This window comes from Phymastichus coffea, unplaced genomic scaffold (genome assembly GCF_024137745.1).
Source record: "Phymastichus coffea isolate CEN01 unplaced genomic scaffold, Cenicafe_Pcof_1.1 PCOF00005, whole genome shotgun sequence".
NCBI classification, from domain to species: Eukaryota; Metazoa; Arthropoda; class Insecta; order Hymenoptera; family Eulophidae; genus Phymastichus; species Phymastichus coffea.
Window position 1 is genome coordinate 2,954,244 of NW_026706816.1, and position 21,052 is coordinate 2,975,295.

At 37.8% G+C, this 21,052-nt stretch overlaps 1 protein-coding gene across 4 annotated transcripts in view; it reads right to left on the reverse strand.

The window, feature by feature from the left end:
- Positions 1–21,052, reverse strand: part of LOC131667620 (sorbitol dehydrogenase-like) — a 918,386-nt gene that overhangs the window by 142,747 nt on the left and 754,587 nt on the right. For all 4 annotated transcript variants that reach the window (XM_058941163.1, XM_058941187.1, XM_058941169.1 and 1 more), the window contains one exon: positions 849–1,027. In XM_058941163.1, coding sequence (XP_058797146.1) covers positions 849–1,027 — 179 coding nt within the window. The remainder of the gene's footprint in view (positions 1–848; positions 1,028–21,052) is intronic.

Below are 21,052 nucleotides of genomic sequence, written 5' to 3' on the forward strand. Positions count from 1 at the left end.
CAAAAACAACACCACAATCATGCCTCAGCCACCATATTCACCGGATTTGGCCCCATGTGACTTTTTCTTGTTCTCAAAACTAAAGAGACCTATGAAAGGACGGAGATTTGCAATGATTGAAGAGATAAAGACTGCATCGCTGGAAGAGCTCAAGGCTATACCGAAAAGTGCTTATGAGAAGTGCTTTGAGGATTGAAAAAACCGTTGGCATAGGTGTATTGTATCTGAGAAGGGTTACTTTGAAGGGGACAACATAAATATTGATAAATAAATAAATATTTTGTCTTAAAAATACAAAGTCACCTTACTTTTCGAAAACACACCTCGTATACCGATTTTGGTAAGAATTGGTTGTATTTTTAAAATTCAGTCCGCCATCTTGGATCGGTTATTTTGAATTTTGCAAATTTGACTTCCAATTCGTAATCAGCGACTCCGAAAATCCCTATATACCGAATTTTAGTATGAATCGGTTGAATTTTTCTAATTGGAATTCTATCTTGGATCCACCATTTTGGATTTTTTCATCCAACCACATCAGCTTTCAACAGGCATCTCTCAGATATAATTTGAATTAAAAAATGACCTGGTTGGTTGCGAATATAAATCTGAACAACATCTTTTTGTCGCTTACTCAAGTTTTCTCTAGCATTCAACCGCCACATTAGGTTCGCCATTTTGCATTTTTGAAAAGTGCCATACGGCTTTCAAAAGTCTATTCCGAGACAAACATTTTGAGACCTCATAGGTCCCAATCGGTCAAAGCAAATTCTGGCTGTGATGGTAATCCGCTTGACGTGAAATGCTACACATGTGTATATATATATAATATTTTGTTTTATACTTACACGTATTGCTAACTGTATGGACGATTCCACTCCAGATGCATCGATTGTTACGTCTGGTTTCCCATTAAATAATGAATGGAGTCTTTCAATATTGTAATTAATTGTATTGTCCTCTTTTATAAGGAACGTTCCCTTTGCTTTTAAGTTTTCAGCAATTTTTAATCTATATGGCTTAATATCTGAAATAATATTTATTAAAGCATTATAAAAAAATATAATATAAAGTACGTCAGTATCTCGCTTTTAGTATCTAGAGTAATAATATTTTAATCTTGCTAGTTTTGATTTTTTTCATGAACGCTTTTGAATTAAAGTACATAGCTGGACAAATGCTCACCTAAGCTAGGACAAGGGATGAAGTATATTTTCACACGTTAAGATAGGCATATACAGACAAAGTAAGAACACAGACTTCCAAAGAGTGATAAAAGCAAAAAAATTTATATTACAGATTCAAAATGTATCATAGTCAGCTATATTTCAAGTAGTAAAAAGGATTTGCACCTTTAGGAATGATAAGAAATCCCTTCAAGTTTATTATTCTTTTTTATATTATCGCACAACTACGTTTTCAAATAATATACTTTCATTCTCTTCCATTTGGTTCTGATCGTAAATCTCTTTTTAAGGACCACCAGTAATCTGCTATAACGTAATATTCTACTTTATTTTAAATTCTTGAGCACCAGGCATTGGCCAGGCAATCCGAATGTTACCTGACGTACTTACTTACGTTGCTGTCCCAGCATGAGCAAATTCTTGTTAGGCAATTGTCTCTAAAGATTGAGATGAAAAATACAAGAGGAAATCAAGGCAAGACAAAGTTGGAATTATCATCAAAAGTGATAGAAAATACTAATAACAAATTTATTACAACAATCCAAATCAAGAAAAGGAAAAAATTAATTATAATAGGTATCTTGAAACGCAAATGTGAAGGTCGAACGCTGCCGCGCACAAGGCAAGCTGTGCTAAATTTACACTCGGTAATAGAAATGAAGTAAAATGAAATTGACTCAGAAAATGAGTCGAAGTAATTCGGATGGCAAAGTTTATAGAACCGTGGATTATTCTATTATAAAAAATTCTGCAAATTTTACAGTAAACCGGTGAACAAATTACACAGGCCGACAGCCAAAAAAAACCAAGAGATGCGACAACATATTTATGAAGTATTTTAACTCGCTAAATCCAAATCTGCCCATGTAATTTTGCCATTACTTAGGGTTCTAGAGATATCCTACTCTAAAAGAGCCAAAAATATGAATTTTAACTATATTCGAGGTTACGTAATATCGCAAGTAAATTTTTTTCTCTGAACGAGTTGAACCACATTAAAAGAAGCACTCTTGCCTTACGAAAGCAATTTTTTCGATTATAAATATCTCTATTCTTCATACAGTTACTATTGATTGAAATTAAGCATTCTGTTTATTTTCTAATTGTATTAAAATACAGCCTATTTTCCACTTACACATATGTAGCTGATCGTAGCATTTGCGTTCCATGTGTGTTATACGAAAAAAGAAAGAGATAGTTTATAACACTTTTTTTTTTGGTTCTTTTTGTAAAAGTAAAAGTCCATTCGGAGATGCAGTCCCTTGCGTCTTATTAAGGTTTTGTCACGGATGGGAAAAACCCAGAATGCGAACACATGCGACAGTGCCAGCGGTGCACGCGCTATGCCATAAAAAAGGGGGTTGGTCAATCAGCAATTATCGCGCAGGTAAATGCTTGTTAGGAAATTCGGCCTATAACCCTTGCAGCTCGAATTAGCCCCCATGACCAGGCCCAATGCGACGAGAAAACTCTCCGATCCTTCTTCAAGAAGAAGGAAGGAGACAGTTGTCCTCGTGAACTCGGTCCTGTTACCTCCTCCTTGCTCTCGCAGTTCCTTTTTACCTCGTTGCTATCTCAATTGAAATAGCTTTCAATTGCTACGCGTTTACCGAATGTGAGTGCGAGTACCTTGTGCTTACATTATATTCTGTGACCATCAGTGGCGTGCGAATACTGTTCCGTGCTTCTGCATACGAGTGACTTGACTAACCCATGATCGCAACAAGGGCTGTCGATACCCGTTGGCCTAGCTGAGGATACGTATGGTATCCTCTGAGGCATCTCCGATCCTTGGCAATTCAAATGGCAGTAACTCGGCCCTACTCTTACGTTAAGGGCAGCATAGTACGGGCTGTGCCCATAACCAAGACAGCATTGTGCTGCTCTAGGAGACGACCTTCCTTCTCGCACAAGGTATGCAATTAGCGTCGTGTGGTAACGAGTAGCTTTAGTTTAAATGGCTATTCACAGGCCAAGCGAGCCTGCCTCAATTAATTGTAAGTTAGTAGCGTAGGTCTTTGTATATTTCTTTTCTCGATTGTGTTTGCTCGTATTTAGATGGCTTTTCCCTACTTATCACTGGGGTTTTTATGCCGGATAAATACGAGCATGATATACGTTTGAATAAAATCTAGCAAATTTAATCTATGTTTTATTTATTAAAAAATCACGCACTATATCTGTATAGAATTTCGAGAAATTAGACTTGCATGGGACTTATAATTTACCACTCACATGTTACATAAATTTGAATTTTCAAAATCTGACTTCATTTTCGTGATTAGGATTCTGCAAAACTCATGTATATATTTTTTTAAATGTATATTATACTGTTTCCATAGAAACAGTTGCAAGGGGAAAAACTTGCTACTGTGCGCTACAGCTATGCCTCGCGATTTTAGGTCCTATCTCGGTTAAGGAAGCTGGTGCCAACTTCCACAAACATAAACCCACCGCGAATGGCTGAAAGAATTGAGGTGAGGCAATCAAGAAATGTGACACGTTAATTCCATAGACTTATAGAAGGTGATTTCTTTATTACGCTTTATTAACATCGATTACACATATAATTACGAACTTATAACGTGAGAGAGTGGACTCGTTCATACATGAAACGCGACCAACAAATAAATCGGTATTAAAATGAACAGAAAAATTACAAAAGAGAGAGCGTATTCGCTCATTCGTAGAAACACAACAATCAAGCGTAACTTAAGCAAAGAGAACACGAGCGAATTCATTCAATGTCCTCGATGAAAACGGCAGAAATTACAGTTACGAAGTTTCGAGCGAGAGTTTGTGCAAAGCGGAAAATTAAATGCTCTGGAGAGTGACCCCCAGATTCCATCGTACTCCGTTCGCAGGTGACAGTCTGGAGGCGACGAAAGTGTGATCCAACTGGTAGAAGCGTTCAAGAGATGATAATACCGGCGCCACTGTCCAACCTCCAGGATTAAATTGAGGAGTATCCTACCAGGACTGCTTGGCTGCCTTCGCCTCGGCAGAGATGACAATGTGCCGGACTCGTGTCCTACTGTTTCCCCGGTGTACTGCTCCTCCATGGAGTATTCTGAGTAGATCGGTTTCACATATTTTCTCTAGCCTCTGTCTACCCTCTCTCTCTCTCTCTCTCTCTCTCTCTCTCTCTCTCTCTCTCTCTCTCTCTCTCTCTCTCTCTGGCTTCTCTCTGGAGTTTCTCTCTGACTTTTTTTCCGATTTTCGCGAATTTCCTCGTTTAAGAATCCGCCGATCAATCCCCTCTACGATAATTAGTCGCTCGCTCTTTCGCTTCTCTTATCGCTCTCGCCCTCATCTCCAGCCCTCTTCTTCCAGCCGCGCTCATATCTTCTAGACCATGCAACAAACCAAGCGTGAATGATATGTTGCCACAGCCACGGTTGTTCGCTGCGTCCGTGCGTGGAGAGTACCGCACACAAATCCAGCAATTATTGCTGTTCACCTTGTCACATAGTGTGCAGTGACTGAATTAAATACGAAGTATAGGTACTATAACGGGGGAGAGAAGTGGGACGGTGCAATACCCCGCTATAATTAATTTAAGATAATTGCCCAATGGAAATTGTAGTAGCGCGGAACGGGCCGCTGTAGTTAAGCGAAATCCAATCTGGTAGCTGCAGAAATACCTCTTACACGGCCTTCTTGCCGTTAGGCCCGCGGAGGTATCGTGCGTCGATTCGTCGCGGCTAAAAACGCGGAATATAGAAATGGCCACGCAATAGAATAACACCAGGAGTATGGAGGATCGAGCACAAGTAAATGAAGCACAAAATCGCAATAAAATAGATTTATATATGTGAAGAAGATTACACGCAGCGTAAGTGTGAGAGAGAGAAGGTGCGCAAGCATAAAGAAAAATAATGAGGGAGAGAGCTTAAATTAATGGATATTTTTTTTCTTCATTAAGGTATCGACTTCAAGCCACGTCATTCGAATGGATGTTCAAGTTTCTTAGTTTCCGAAAAAAGAAGTTCATTAACATTTGTAATTTAACTCGTGAAACCAATGAGTTGCAATTATCTGAAAGGCTTCACATGTTAAATTGCAAATGTTAATGAATTTTTTTCTCGGAAACTGTACCCCTATTAAAAAAAATTATAAAAACACTTTTGAATCAAAATTTCGTGCTCTTTAAGAATTCAAGGTCAAAAGTAGGGGTTCCTATTTAAAAAAACCACGTTGACCTTGAGATACCCTTGAAAATCATTTCTAATGTCAAATTAAAGGTCACCGCTGAAATCTTTGACTGATTTACTGAAATTTTGTATGTTTCATATTTTCTGAAAATGCGTTTTTGAAAAACTAGAAGGGGTGGACGGGTGGTCTGGAACACCCTGTATATGCGGTCGTTTGAAATTATGAAATACAGTAGGAAAATCAATGATACTATAAAAAATATATTGAAAAATGCTATATAATGTTCAATATTTCGCTTTCGAAAGTGTAAAACTCATTATATATATAGCTGGAAAGTATGAATAAATTATCTTTAATTTATAATTAATCATATTATTTATTTATAAAACCTTAACTACTTTTTACTTAAAGATTAATACGGGTAAGTTCTATGAAATGTCTATAAAAAACTGTACATTAGCAAAAAAAAACGGCTGAGATCTAGATCTTGATTTAATTTGGAATAGTTTTCTAAAGGGTCCTACAATCATATTCAGAAATAAAATCTATAGTTGTTTTCCATACGTAGGTTGCAGGGCTCGGAGTTTAAGAAAATTAGAGTGAGAGAGTTTGGAGTTATTGCCTTTTCGATTACAGGGCTTGCAGATTAGGGAATTTGAGATTACATTTCGTAGATTATATGGTCAAAAAAATTATAAACTCAATAAAATTAGGGTATGTACGTTTGGATTTACATGAGTGCAGTTCAGACTGCTCATATTTGAAATTTCAGGTTAGAAGACAGCGGTCATAGCCTTATAGGTTATAGGGTTTCAAGGTTAAGGAATGTTGGTACTTAGAGCACATGCATTGGTATTGTATGGGTACAGATTACAGTGATCGAGGTTTACGGAATTTCGGGTGAGGGGCTGGGTTAATAACATCATAGTTTACAGTTAAAAAATTTGGGGTTTAACGTTTTGGAGTTATATGGTCACATGATAAATGGGTCAAAGGTCCAGAAAATTAGGAAATGAGGGTTTAGGATTATAGACGCTCAGGTTACAGTGCTCGGAGGTTGAGAAAATTAGAGATTAAGGATCGGCGATCATACGGTAACAAGTTACAGGGCTCGAAGATCAAGAACATTAGGATATGTGCGTTTGAATTTATATGACTGCCGGTTACAGTGCTCAGGTATTGAGGAATTTCAGGTTAAGAGGCCGAGGATATAATATCACAGTTTATAGGGCTTGAGGTTAGTGAATTTGGAGTTTAAGAATCGAGTGTTATATGATTGCATGTTACAGAACTCGGGGGTTAAGAAAATTAGAATGTAAGTGTTTGTGATTATAGTATTGCAGGTTCCAGCTTTCAGGGAATAAGCGAGTTTAAGGGTCCGGGGTTGGGTTATCAAATCGCAATTCAGACGGTTTGGAAATCAAGAAAATTAGAATATGTGCGTTTAGATATACAGAGTGCAGGTCGCAGTGCTCGGGTATTAAGGAATTCGAGGTTTAATGGTTAAGAGTTATAGAACCACAAGTTATAGGGCTCAATGGTTACGAAAATTAGGGTATAACGATCATAGGTTATAACTTTGTATTGCTACATATGCTATAACTGGTGAAATTGCAATCTCCTTATATCTCTCTCTCCCTAGTAACGATATGTAAATATAACATATCCTTCCGAACTTATCTTATGTATCTATGAATTTATTATGTTTATATTCATTTATTATTTATATCTGCATATGTAATTACCCTTCTGTTCGGATATAAGGTAAGTGAGGTGAGAGAGAGATGCGACTACGCAGGGACACTTCCGTGAGCGACAGCGAGGCGCGGAGAGAGAGAGAGAGACATAGTCGTGCCTTAGCGAGTGACCGCGCGCACTGATTAACTGGAGAGAGAGAAATCGAGAGTCGAGCAGGCGACACGCTAGAGAGTTATTGTTGTGTGGACTCGCGAGCGAGTGGACAGAGTTCTTTGTCTCGACGACTTTCCTCACTCGGATCTTAGTTGTGACCTGGTGCATCCCTATTTCTTCGATCTTGGAGCTTATGCCTTTATCCAGAGAAGAATTGCGACGTCGCCTGGCCCTGTAGAGGATTTACGCACGTGGGTCGTGGCTGGTAGAGCAGGACTTCTTTAGAAGAAACCGAGCCGCATAGTCTACGTGGTGCCCTACAATTCGTGCGTGTGCGTCAACGTAAATCGTGTAACTTGTTTGCGTGCCCAGAGGACGAGCACCGTTGTTGTAAGTACCGGCTTGTTGGTTTACTCTCTCTCTATCCATTCTCTTAGCGTGTTCTCTCCCTCCTTCCGACCTCTTTTATTAACTTTTACTGATTAAAAATACTGTTCACCGTCAGTTTCTTTTATTTAACCGTATCCCGCCGCCTTCTTCAAACGTTCCGCTTTTTCGCGCCTACGCCGGCTTTTGAATCTTCGACTTTCGCGTTCTTCGGCCAACACTACGAATCTGCGCGGATCCGGCTGTCCTATCACCGGCGTGACGAGTACTGGACCTGAGAAGACGGACTGTCCAGGAGGCTCCAGACTTCGCTCGGACATTCCTCATTTATTATTTCTTTCTTTTTATATTTACGGGGTAAACCTGGCTGAATTCCCGTTATAATGCTTATTTGGAAAATAGACTGTCTTTTAATGCTATTTCTAAATGAATAAAGTGCTTCTTTAGGAGGGTTTTATCTGTTTCGAAAAAAAATTTATTCACGATATTAGGAACCTGAAATATAGCTAAAAATCGTATTTTTGGCCCATTTAGATATCATTAGGATATCTCGAAAACCTTAGATGATGGAACAAATATGAATCCAGATTTAGCACGTAAAAATAGTTTGGAAATAAAATGTCGTGTTTCTAGGCTTTTTCCTTCTTGAAATTTTATCCACCTGTACTATTTAATCGACAAAGCTCCGAAAACGCAGCTAGGCGCAAAAATGAAAACTAAAGAAAAATGATAGATGAAGATAGATGATTTCGCTCAAATACGAACTCTTATCGTAACTTATTTTAGCGCAGGCGCTATCGGTGGCTGGATCGCTTTAAAGTTGATAATTTTCTTTGGAGTTATATGGCCACATGATAAATGGCTCAAGGGTCAAGAAAATTAGGAAATGAGCGTTTGGGATTATAGACGCTCAGGTTACAGGTTACTTATATTATGGGTTATATACATATACATATTATATACCATAATATATATATAATATATATGTAATATATAATATATTATTATATACAGGTTACTTATATTATGGGAAAATGCACAGAATGGATAGTGGCGATTGATATTAAAATAATATTTATGGAATCATCGGTATAATATGTAAAATTAAGTAACAAAGACTTGGCGAGAAACGCAATTTAGTTACGCCGCGCGGGCAGAAGTCTCCACTCTCTCTTCGATTTTTCCTCCTCGATCCCTTAGTCATACCCCGCCTCATCTTCTTTTTTTGAATTTGCATAGATTAGAGTGAGCTGACGCAAGTATATGCATGTGTGTGTATATACAAGTATGTATATGATTTAGTAGTTAAGCAAAGCAAGTAGCAATCTTGATTGTTTGTCTTGACGAGTGGCTTAGTGGTGAATGCTGATTTGTTTGTGGTGTTTGCTCCAATGTCCTAGAGCTTGCCTAAGAATAAATAAAATTACCATACGTCTTATGTTGTAACGCATGTGCTGGTATGCAACCTTGAGTAGAGCTTATCGCTGTGAGAGAGACCAGCGGTGATAAACAGCCAACTTTTGAGCGGCCAAACCATCCGTTACACTATTAACATATTGATATTGCATCTTCCTTGATGCCTACACCATTTCCTTGACATCCTAATGGAATCTCTCTTATTCTTGTACATCACTGTAATCACCCACATTTTCAGGAAAATTATCTACGTGTGAACGTAAAAAGTGTAACTTCATGCTCATTAACCATTTGACTGTTGCGTGATCTCGGACGAATCTACAGTAGGTAAACTAGAGAGGCCACAGATCAGGAGGGCTTGAGATCAGGGGGTCTTAGATCAGTGATATGAAGTGCATGATATATGAGATCAGCACTCTTAGATCACGCGCGAGGGCCCCCGCCGCCGCCCCTCCTCCTTCTGAGATCAGTGATGAAGTGTATGAGCTATCAGATCAGCACTGTAAGATCATGCGGAAGAGTCCCAGCTCCTCCCCCGCCCGTCCAATGGAAAATGCATTTTAAATATTAAAATTAATTTATGTTTGATTAAATTTAATTAATTAATGCTATTTATTTATGTGTATATCTGTAATCCAGATTTAGCTCACTGAAAAAAATGAGCAGACACTACGGGGAATCGATCTCGCGTCCTATGGATCGATAGACCGTAGCCTCTAGCAAGTGAGCCACGGCTGCTTTTAGCTGTTGGTAGCTCTTATTGCGTATATTAAGTACACAAACAAAAAGCGACTAGACAACAGCGTCCCCTCCCCCCCACCGTGAGTTCATCGGTGTGTGTGCACGTGTTTTAAGATCACGCGTTATCGTGTGTGTGTGTGTGTGTGTGTGTGTGTGTGAATGCATATATTCATATGTATTGTTTTCATATATGCATATATATACTGATTATTTATTCATGAAATAGTGGAGTAGAGGGGGGGGGTAATAGTAAATATATAAATTGTATTTTCTTAAATAAAATTTTTTTTATTAATAAAAAATAAATTTTATTCTACAAGTCATTTACATTAAAAGAATATTTATAGAAATTCTTCAATAATTTCATCGCTCTCTTTCCAATCCATGCAGTAACCATTTAAGTAAAAGTTTTTCAAAAATTTGACATTTTGATGTTCGCACGTCGTTACGTATTTAACGTTAGGATTAGGACACACAGTAACTGATTTCATATTTTTAGAAGGAGAATATTTCCAATCATTCAAGTCAAAAACTTTCAGGCCATATTGTTCTAACCACTCTTTGTTCAGATTTCCCGAAACAAAAATGTTTGTAGCATCTTTGAGCGTGTCTGTGATGATGAATTTATGCTCTTCGTACTTGAAATCAACAGAGTTCTATTTTAATCCATGGTAGTACGAGGAGGGGGGGGGTCAATAAGTCTTTACAAAAAGAAGGAAAAAAAAGTTTTGCGTATGTAATTTTTTTTTATTTTTCAACATAATCTCCTTGAAGGTCGATACATCTTATTCAACGGCTTTTCAGTTTTTTTCAGCCATCAGAAAAATATGATTTCTGAAAACCCTCAAAATACGAGGGTGGTCCGATAAGTACTTAGCTTACAAAAGAAAAACGAAAAATTTGGAAAAGTGGCGTTTTATTTTTCAACATAGTCTCCTTTTAGTTCGATACACTTGACCCAGCGATGCTCCTACTTCTTTAACCCGTCTGAAAAATCGTTTCCTCGAGGTCTGAAAAGTAGGCTTCCGTGGCAGCGATTACCTCCTCATTCGACTCAAATTTCTGCCCGGCGAGTGACTTCTTCAAGTTTGGAAACAAAAAGAAGTCGCACGGGGCTAAATCTGGAGAATACGGTGGATGGGGCAGCAGTTCGTAGCCCAATTCGACCAATTTGGCTATGGCGACGGCGTAGGTGTGAGCCGGTGTGTTGTCATGGTGGAAGAGCACTTTTTTCTTCGCCAAATCGGGCCGTTTTTTTGACAATTCGACGTCGAATCGGTCCAATTATTCGGCATGGTACAGCCCTGTGACCGTTTTACCCTTCTTCAGGTAGTCGATGTAGATAACACCTTGTGAATCCCAGAAAACGGTGGCCATCACTTTTCCGGCCGATGGGGCAGTCTTCGCCTTCTTCGGAGCACTTTCACCGGGTAAAGTCCACTGTTTCGACTGTTCCTTGGTCTCTGATGTATACCAGTGAATCCATGTTTCGTTGACTGTCAGGAAACGACGCAGAAACTCCTTCGGATTGCGCTTAAACAGCGTCAGACATTGCTCTGAAGTTATCTCACGGTTGCGCTTGTTGTCCGGAGTGAGCAAACGCGGCACTCATGCCCAAAATTTTATGCAGGACATGACGCACGCGATCTTTTGAGATGCTTACGATCTTAGCTATCTTGCGCAACTTCAATCGTCGATCTACCAATACGAGATCGTGAATTATTGTTACGTTATCCTCCGTGGTAGCCGTTTTAGGAGCACCTGGACGTGGCTCTTCAAAAATCGACGTGCGACCACGTTGAATCTCGTTAAACCAATTTTTGACGGTCGCCATCGAAGGAAAAGAGTCACCGTACACAGCATCCAAGCGCTTTTTTATTTCGCTGCGCAATTTCCCTTCCAAAAACAAGAATCGAATCATCGACCGATACTACTCTTTTTCTATTTTTCAAAAATCAACGGACATACTTGCTTTCACACGCTCTCAAAAATAAACTACAACTCGGATCCGGCTGAAATCTTGACAGTAACTATCGAGAAGGTTGTACTACGTGATAGAATATTTCTTTTGCGAGAGTGGCGCCATCGGGCGGTGAGGCTAAGTACTTATCGGACCACCCTCGTAGGCATTTGTTTCGGCGATGACTTCTTCATTCATCGTGAATCATTGTCCGGCAAGCCATTTTTTGAGGTTAGGAAATAAGGAAAAGTTACTGGGACCCAAATCAGGCGAATATGGTGGATGGTCAATTAATTCAAATTTTAAATCGTTAATTTTTGCCATTGAAACTGCACACGTGTGAACTCGAGCATTGTCTTGAAGAAAGAGGCATTTTTTTTGTTCAAGAGAGGACGTTTTTCTCTGATTTTTTCGTTCAGCTGACCTAATAATGACGCATAATATTGTCCAGTGATCGTTTGGCCCTTTTCCAAATAGTCGATGTAGATGATTCCATTCGCATCCCAGAAAACCGTGGCCATAATCTTGCCAGCGGACTTTATAGTCTTTGCCTTCTTTGGGGCTGGTTCTCCTGCGGTAATCCATTGTTTAGAATGTTCTTTGGTTTCAGGAGTGTCGTAGTGTACCCATTTTTCGTCTACAGTTACGAGTCGACGCCAAAAGTCTTCCGGATTACGACGTACGAGGTCTGTCCAGAAAGTATCGGGCCTACCTTTATATTTTCGTGCTATCGTTATTCCTTATCATCTGGTGGGTGGCATCTTTCAAAGCAATCCCTAGTTGATTGAATAACACGGTTCCATCGATGTTTCCACTTTTCAAAACAGTCCTGGAACTCACTTTTAGGGATAGCCTTAAGTACACTCGTCGCATTGTTTTCAACCGTTGTTTTGTCATCGAATCGGTGTCCTTTGAGCAGTTTTTTTAGTTTTGGAAACAGTCACAAGTCACAAAGGGCTATGTCGGAACTGTATGGAGGTTGTCGAAGCAATGCGAGATTGTGTTTGCTCAAAAACTGCTCCACCAGATTGAATGAATGCGCTGGCGTATTATCGTGATGGAGAAGCCAGTCACCACTTGCCCAAAAGTGCAGGTGTTTTCTTCTTACTGCATCACGCAAACGTTTCTAAATTTGAATGTATTATTCTTTATTGATTGTCTGACCTGTTGATGCATATTCGTGATGTACAACACGTTCACAATCGGAAAAAATAATCAACATTGACTTAACATTGCTCCGACTTTGACGTGCTTTTTTTGGTCTTGGCGATTCAGAATGCTTCCACTGTGAAGATTGTTGTTTTGTTTCAGGATGATAACCATAAACCCATGACTCATCACCTGTAATAACTTTTCTAAGCACATTATTATCATTATTGACCATTTCCAGATTGTCCAGAGCGATTTCTAAGCGAATGTTCTGCTCTGCTGTGAGCAATTTTGGAATGAATTTCGCACACACGCGTTTCATTCCTAAATTTTCGGTTAAAATTTCTGAAATGATAGTTTTTGGTAACCCAAGATCTTCTTCTATACAGTCATACGACGATCTTGTTCGATTACAAGTCGCACCTGCTCAATATTATCTGCGGTTTTTGTCGTCGAAGGTCGGCCGGAACGAGAATCACTATCGACAGAAGTGGGACCATCCTTGAACCGTTTATACCACTCTTTTATTCGTGTTTTGCTCATACACTTACTTCCGAAGGCCTTTTGCATCATTTCAATAGTTTCCGAACTCGTTTTTCCGAGTTGAAAGCAAAATTTGATGCAAATTCGTTGATCTTGTTTTTCAGTCATTTTTGACAATATCAAAATCCGACGAACGCGAAAAAGGCACTGGAAACAAAGACATGCTGCGCATTAACTATACGTCCGGCAGGTGTCAGTAAGTAACCAATAGATTCATAAGGCTTTACTGTTGACGTTTCTATCCGGTAGATGTCGCTCGAACACTATGGCGCGAAGATATAAACGTAGACCCGATACTTTCCGGACAGACCTCGTATGCGTGCCAAAAGAGCCTTAGAGGTGACCACGCGGGTTCGTTTTTTTTCAACAGTGAGCAAACGCGGCACCCATCTTGCTCATATTTTTTTCATCCCTAATTTTTCATGCAAAATTGAAATGATTATACCCTTTGATACCCCTGTGGCCTCAACTAATTCTCGCAATTTTAATCTTCTATCACTCAACACCATATCATGGATTTTGTTGACCATTTTGAGCGGACTGACTTCTACGGGGCGTCCTAAACGAGGTTCATCTTTTGTTGTTGTACGGCCGTGTTTAAATTCATTTACCCAGTTATAAACAGTCTTAAACACAGCGGCAGACTTGCTATGAACGGCGTTCAACTTAACTGTGATTTCTTTTGGTGTAAGGCCTTTCAAATGAAAATATTTTATAACCGCTCGAAACTCTGTTTTTTCCATTTTTCAAATAAACCAATAACTTTTTGTTCAACCAACGCTCACAAAAAACCGACTTAATGAATCGAGCTGAAACTTTGTACGATATCTAGTTAATAGTAATGCTTACCATAAACATCATAATTTAAGCGTGACGAGCGCTATCTCTTGGATTTTGTAAAGACTTATTTACCCCCCCCCCCTCGTATCATTGTTCAATCTACTACAAATACACAATGAGCTACGAGATGGTAAAATACACAGGTCTTGATCTTGGAGTGATATGCGAATTTCATCGCTATTTTTGAATGATGTATTGGTGTACGGTTGATGAGTATGAATCTCATAATGAGTCAAGGATTCATCAAAGGTAACGAGTGACTGTATTTCTAAAACGTTCTCCATTATTTCGTTGAAAACAGCAAGAAATAATGCAATTTACTTTCCACCAGAAATTACTTTTAAGCCGAAACTTTTTAAGAACTTTATGCTTTGATGTGTCAATCCTTTCGCTTTTCGATGACGATTGACACTCAGAGTTCGCCGTGTTGTCGCTTTTACTTTTAATAGACTGATGGTTGGTTTGTATATTTTACTGCTTATATAGCCACCACTACTGCTTTGATAACGATTCTCATCATGTACTTTTCAGGTGTAATATAATTGCTATCACTTCACCTCGAAAGTTTATTAAATATTCGTCTTGGTCAACGATGGGTAATTGTAAATTATCTCTACACTTTACGATAACTAGGAGATAAATCACATTTGAAGGAACTTCCATAATTTTATACCCAGGTGTTACTGTAGAAAAAAATTCATAAATATCGTGAACCTTACTCCCATTTATTCATGCACCTGAGGTAATGTTACACTCGATTTTCAGAGTATTTACTTTGAGAATTTTTACTGAAAGATCCGAATGGTGAGAGTTGTTTTTTTTTCTAGTTTACGCCGTGCAAATCTCAGTTCTCGACCAATGGAATCTTGTGGACGGAAATCGATATCTTCTGAACTTTCAATTACATAACGTAAAGTATTATTGTTCGGCTTCAAACTCACTGTTATTTCAGGCTCTAAGGTTTTACGAAAAAACTTATCAATATCTTCAATTTCATAACTACCGACAGGTAAGATTACAGGTGGTTTATCACCAACGTAAAATTATTTGTTATTTATATCTACATTGGGTATAGAGTTGAATGTCAAAAATTCTAGTAAACCCAAAACGTATCTTTTATTTGCTGATAGTTCAATAGGTGGAAAATATTGCGCTTCCAGTAGAGAAGAATTATCCGAGAGAATAAAAGTGAGTGATTCTTCCATGAATGTTTAAATACAACTGATAACTTCTTACAGTGTCTTTATTTATATAGCCCTACACAAAAACTGCAAACAAAGATGACCGCAATTATAGGTATCGAAATTTTGATACCTTTTCAGATTGTATTTGATCTCATCTACTCCGAGATTGTCATTAGATCAAATGGAGGACTACGATCTCCAAAACTATCAAAATATGTGACATTATTTCCAATTTTCCGATAAGCAACCCAGTGTTTGCTTATTCCGTTAACGTCATCGAGATTAATTATAGTTGATTCTCGATAATGTGGTCCAGACTTTGATAAGTTATTTCTCATAAGCACTCCTCGGAAATTTAGTATACTTAAAATTTTGGCATACTTCATTAAGTCGATGTTTTTAGAGCTCTATCGGATAAATTTACTTCAAATTTTTTTTGTTAGAGCTGATCCCAAGTAAGGTTTGAGGTGTAGTCTATAGCCTGTTTTATATGGTTTAAGATACATCCCTTTACCTAGTGTGTAACATGGTGCTTTCACCGACTAAATGATTACCATGCTACTTGGCGGAATATTAAGCACAAATTGCGATAATTAATTTATTAGATTATTGGGCGCCAGGCACTACTAATTAAGCAGGATTAATTCTTCAGAGGAGTGCCACTCTGAGTAGTAAGGGCGGGCGTTAGGAATTTTCAACCCGTACTGTAAATAATTTTATAGAGAGCAATTTAGCATTTCGTCAGGCTAATCCCCTTGAACTATGAAGCTGACAAAATATTATTCACGAATCAATAGGTGTACAGATTTGTTTATCCGCGATGTTTATCCGCGGCTTAGCTCAATCGATGCTTGGTCGTGGCTTACCTTGATAGCAAGTAGTCGGATCAAAGTCGGTTATATGTTTACTAACTCCGCTGGTTCCCTATCGAAGCTGGAGCGAAACCCAAGGTCGGATGGATAGAGGACAAGGCGGGAGGTTTAGAATATACCACACAATTAAGTTTAAAATTAATTGAGCCGATTTATTAAACAAAGAAATTGTGTGAATGTGAAGAGTAAATAACATACAATGACGATAGTGTTTTGCGTAAATGTTAGTCTAAGTATATAGGCTCTTAGCTTAAAACTATTAAAACAAGATAGACGGAATTTCGCAATATAAAGATAGGCACGACGAGTTTTCGAACGCGAATGCGCTATTACGTACTCCTCCTCGCACTATTCATTAAGCCAGTTATTTCGCTGGTATACGGCACATTTATGCGGACCGAGATGAATAATGAAATGAAATTAGCAAAAGTCTGGGTAACGATAAGTCGTGCGGTACTCACTCTAATTTTATGTAAAGCTGGTATACACTCAAAATAATCTCTTATCGCCAGTAATGCTTATTCCATTCAGTAATGTGACAATTAATCTCAAAATTTAGGCACGGTGAGCACGAGCAAGCTATGGTGCACAGGCACTTGAATTTTGGAAAGTCACGAGGAAAAGATCTGCAAAATGATTCAAAGGGACAGAATTATACGTCTGTACTTGACTAAAGCAATCGGCAAACTCTTGCTAATTCTTCCCTCTCCACTTTCTCCTAGTCATGAATATTCATAGTCGCAATACAATTTGATTTCGATGATTTTCGCTCATGACGTTATCTTTCTCTATCGCATCGATCAAGATATTATTCTGTCTCTATCTACTAGGCAAGCCGAGTGTGATACGCCGTCCTTTTCTATCTATTAAGCTATCTCGTTCTTTTCGCATAGGCTTAGACGTAAGTGGGCGTGGCTAGCGTAGAATATGAATATGCATATCGAGCAGCATTTAAATTGAGACGAATATTAAAATGAATTTTATTAAATAATAGCGAGAGGTTAATTTGTATCTCTCGGTATATAAATTCGAGATAGATATCGAGACGATCTTTACATATTCTTATTATCGAAATTTTTGAGTATTATTGCGCATATTAATTAAATTAGGAAAGTTATCGCTGCTTTCCATAGGCAAAATTACAAAATATTTTCTGTGTGTAGGCAACATGAAGAAAATATCCGATACGCTTACGCAAGATTAAAATAATTATTTGAGGCATGGTATATGCATTTTCGGATGTAGATCTTGGAGTTCCATATCGTGTACGTACAGCATTTGATGACTCCTTATTTTTCTTGCATCATGTAGGCGTACATAGGATGGTTTTTCCTTCTTTAGCAGCGTTGATTATTTTCCTGTGCTTGAATTCATATATTGACTTTTCGGAGTAGTCGGTGGAAGAATAGCAGGTATTAGTAGTTAGTAAATTTGTAACGCTGGTGCTCATCGCATGACAGCATATGAAAAAAATTAAAATAAATAGTTGTTAGTTGTAAATTATTTTACAATTCGCTGCGCTAGTGCAATTCGGAGTACGGAGAGCTGTCGTTGGCTTTTTGGACCATTCTGCAGTTATTTAAAAGGCTCTTAATCGAGCGACCAGTTACAAGTGCAATGGTCTCCATCGTTTTGTTGTGTCTTTTACTTTCTTCTGATTGTCGTTTTACAGACTTTGCATCATTTACAGCTTTTGCGATTCCTGCAGCTCCACCAGCTAGAGCACCAGTTGCGCCTAGATCAGCAAAACGAGGAATAAGAAAGGGTAAAGCTCTGTTTGAAAATTGGCAGAATTCGTGGAGTTTTGATGTTAGTTTTTCCACCAACCTTTTTAACGGCTGCATGAGCTCTTTTTAGAGTAGTGCCGATGATCGTTCGAGCACATTTATTTTATGGTCATTTAAAATTGGCAGTTTTGATTATGTTTTTCAAGTCTATTAATAATATCTATTAATTCGAAATTTCAATTAATATTAAATTTCATATTTTATTGTGCAAATTAGGCAGACGATATTCAATGAAATTTTGATAAAAGAATCAGAATGTAGAGAAAAATACTTAAAAAAAAAATCTCTACCATATTTAGAAGTGGTGTAAATTAATTAAGCAACTAAGATAGCTCGAAAACCTTGAAGCCGCGAGGAGAGGATCATTCCTCTGACCCCAACCACCGCCGCAGCGGGCGCGTGCGGCCGCGCGGTGCGCTCCAATTGTCACAATTAACTTTGCTTATAGAAATGAAAATCCTGCATAGCTTAAAAAAATTCAGCGTATAGGTAAATTCTTCGCAAATCAAAATCAGCAATTAAATTTCAAAAAAGTTATAAACAAGACGAGTTATGTATTAAAAACCAAAATAATAATATCTTGGCTCCTAATTATCATAGAAAGATCCTTTTTCTTTGAAATGAAAGGTCTTTCAATTGCCAATCGAATGTATTTTATTAGATTCTAATATGTTTATTGCTTCATTGTTCAATTCTATTTTACAACTAAGCAATTTTAGTCTTTCGTCTTTTTCTCGGAAAATAATTATCGAAAAATTATCAAGTTTTTTCTACCGATAGATTTTATCGTTCTTCTTAGGTTACATTTGGTCTTTTTTCCGAAATCTAGTCAGGACGGCCGCGGTACACCGTCAAAGTTGAAACTTTATCGCGCTTTAGCTCGTAAACAATTAACTTTCGAAAAATCAGACAGACTTCCTACTATACATTTTTTAGAGATGTATTGGTTTTGAAAGTTTAGACAAAATTTATTGAAAATTAAAGAAGATATAGGCGTTTGTTTTTTTTTGCAATTTTGAAAATAACCCAAGATATTGTTATTAATAGAAAAAATTTAATTTTCGAACATACTTATCCTTATGTAGAATTATCTCAGGAATCGAATTGCATTGAGCTCAAATTCACCACGTGCAATAATATTTAGTTGAGTAAGATTCATCTGTAAAAGAAACAAATTAGTAATAACGACTCAACTTGTAGAAAGGAAAAAATGACTTGTAGAATATTTTACATTTACCTCAAAGATGAAATAATTTTTTTCTTTCAATCACTAAACTTTGAAATTTTAGCGACAAATCTAGCTTCTAGTAACTTTCTTTTCCTTGATGTAATTTGATTTAGAATATTATCAGAAGAAGACTGTTGCTGCTAATTGGTTACTGCTGCTGCTGCTGCTGCTGCTGCTATTGTTGACGACTTTTTCTCGACGAGAATGAGCTTCGCAGTCCGTGGTTGCGATTGATGTAACGTTTCTTCCACCCCATTTTCTGCTTCCTTCTCCAAATTTGTCGGTGATTCGTTAGCGGTAACCAATACTGGAGTCACGGCGGCGGCGACTGAAACGGCAGCTGGGGGCTCGATCAAGACCATTCCCAATGCTTCTATCCCCTCTCTTTCCACCAATGGAATACCGTAGAGAGAATACCTCTGGAATATCAAGTTTTTCCTAGTACGATGACAGTTTGTCGAGAGACGAAGCCATAAATCGGAATGAATCAACGATTTGTAGATTAATGTCACTACCTTTCACATATTTGGAAAAAGATATATATGTTTCCTTCGTTTGAGGAAGAAGACTCACTCAACCTCAGAACTCATTCGCAATTTCTTTAATGAATAGGTATGCATCGTATCCGCTGAAATTATGAAAAAATATGGGTATAGTTCTCGATTCTTGATAAGCAATGTTACATGTGCTATGAGCAGGTTCTCGATACTTCCCCGTAAAATAACAATGATCGGAAACTTTTGTATCCTTCTAGTCGGTGTAGAAGGACTTGTTATATATGTGATATTCTGTAGCATGAATAATGTTGAATGTCTCATGAAAAGTTAAATTTCTCATAGGTTGTAGATTTTTGTATTAATTGTGTAGGTACATAGCTTAGAGCATACATAGTCATAGAGATTATGTACGAACCACTTGGCTGTACTAAAATAATCGATAGTGTTCTGTCTGTAGCTTCGGTAATGTGAATTAGAGTTATCATAGCTATACATCACGAAGAAACCAACACTATACGGTTTGTGATGCTGATAACCGCGTTCATCATTAAACACCGGCTTCAAGAGACTCTCGAAATCGGCATAAACGACGTACGGCATAGGACACTCATTTTTCAAATTGTCAAATTGTAAAAATTTGTCTTTCTCATCAGGAAGCACAATTTTACACATATTCACATTTTTACAATCAATATCGTATATTTTCCAGTTCGGAAATAGTGCAGACAACGATCACAAATATATAACTTACATCTCCTAGATGATAATTGTCGATACATCAGTCGTGACAAGTCCTTTATCCATATATAGTGTACTTTATAAGGTATATAAGGACGTTGTATTTAATTTCCATTCTCTTCAGCTTTTACATCAACGTAATAATGCTCCACTAGAAGAAGGTTCGCGTGATTTTTCTTCTTCTCAGTGGTCAAATACCGAGGTAAAACTTCCTAGATGCTATTTTTCAAATTTAGAAAATACACATTTATTGAAACATCATTTTCTTTTTCAAATTTAACGACTTGCCTCAGATCCACGGGAAACGTAAGATTCCTAAAATTATACTTATGCTGATGCATAGTATATGCGCTGACACGATTTGGATTCATTGCAACCGGATGTAATACTGAGAGAATAACCTATTTGAAACACTCATCATCATCATAGTTTTGCACATTTAGACAGGCCCTCCTTTTTCTGATAGGTTCTGGCAATTTAATGTAAGAACCAGCTCTCATAGGATTGTATTTACTGA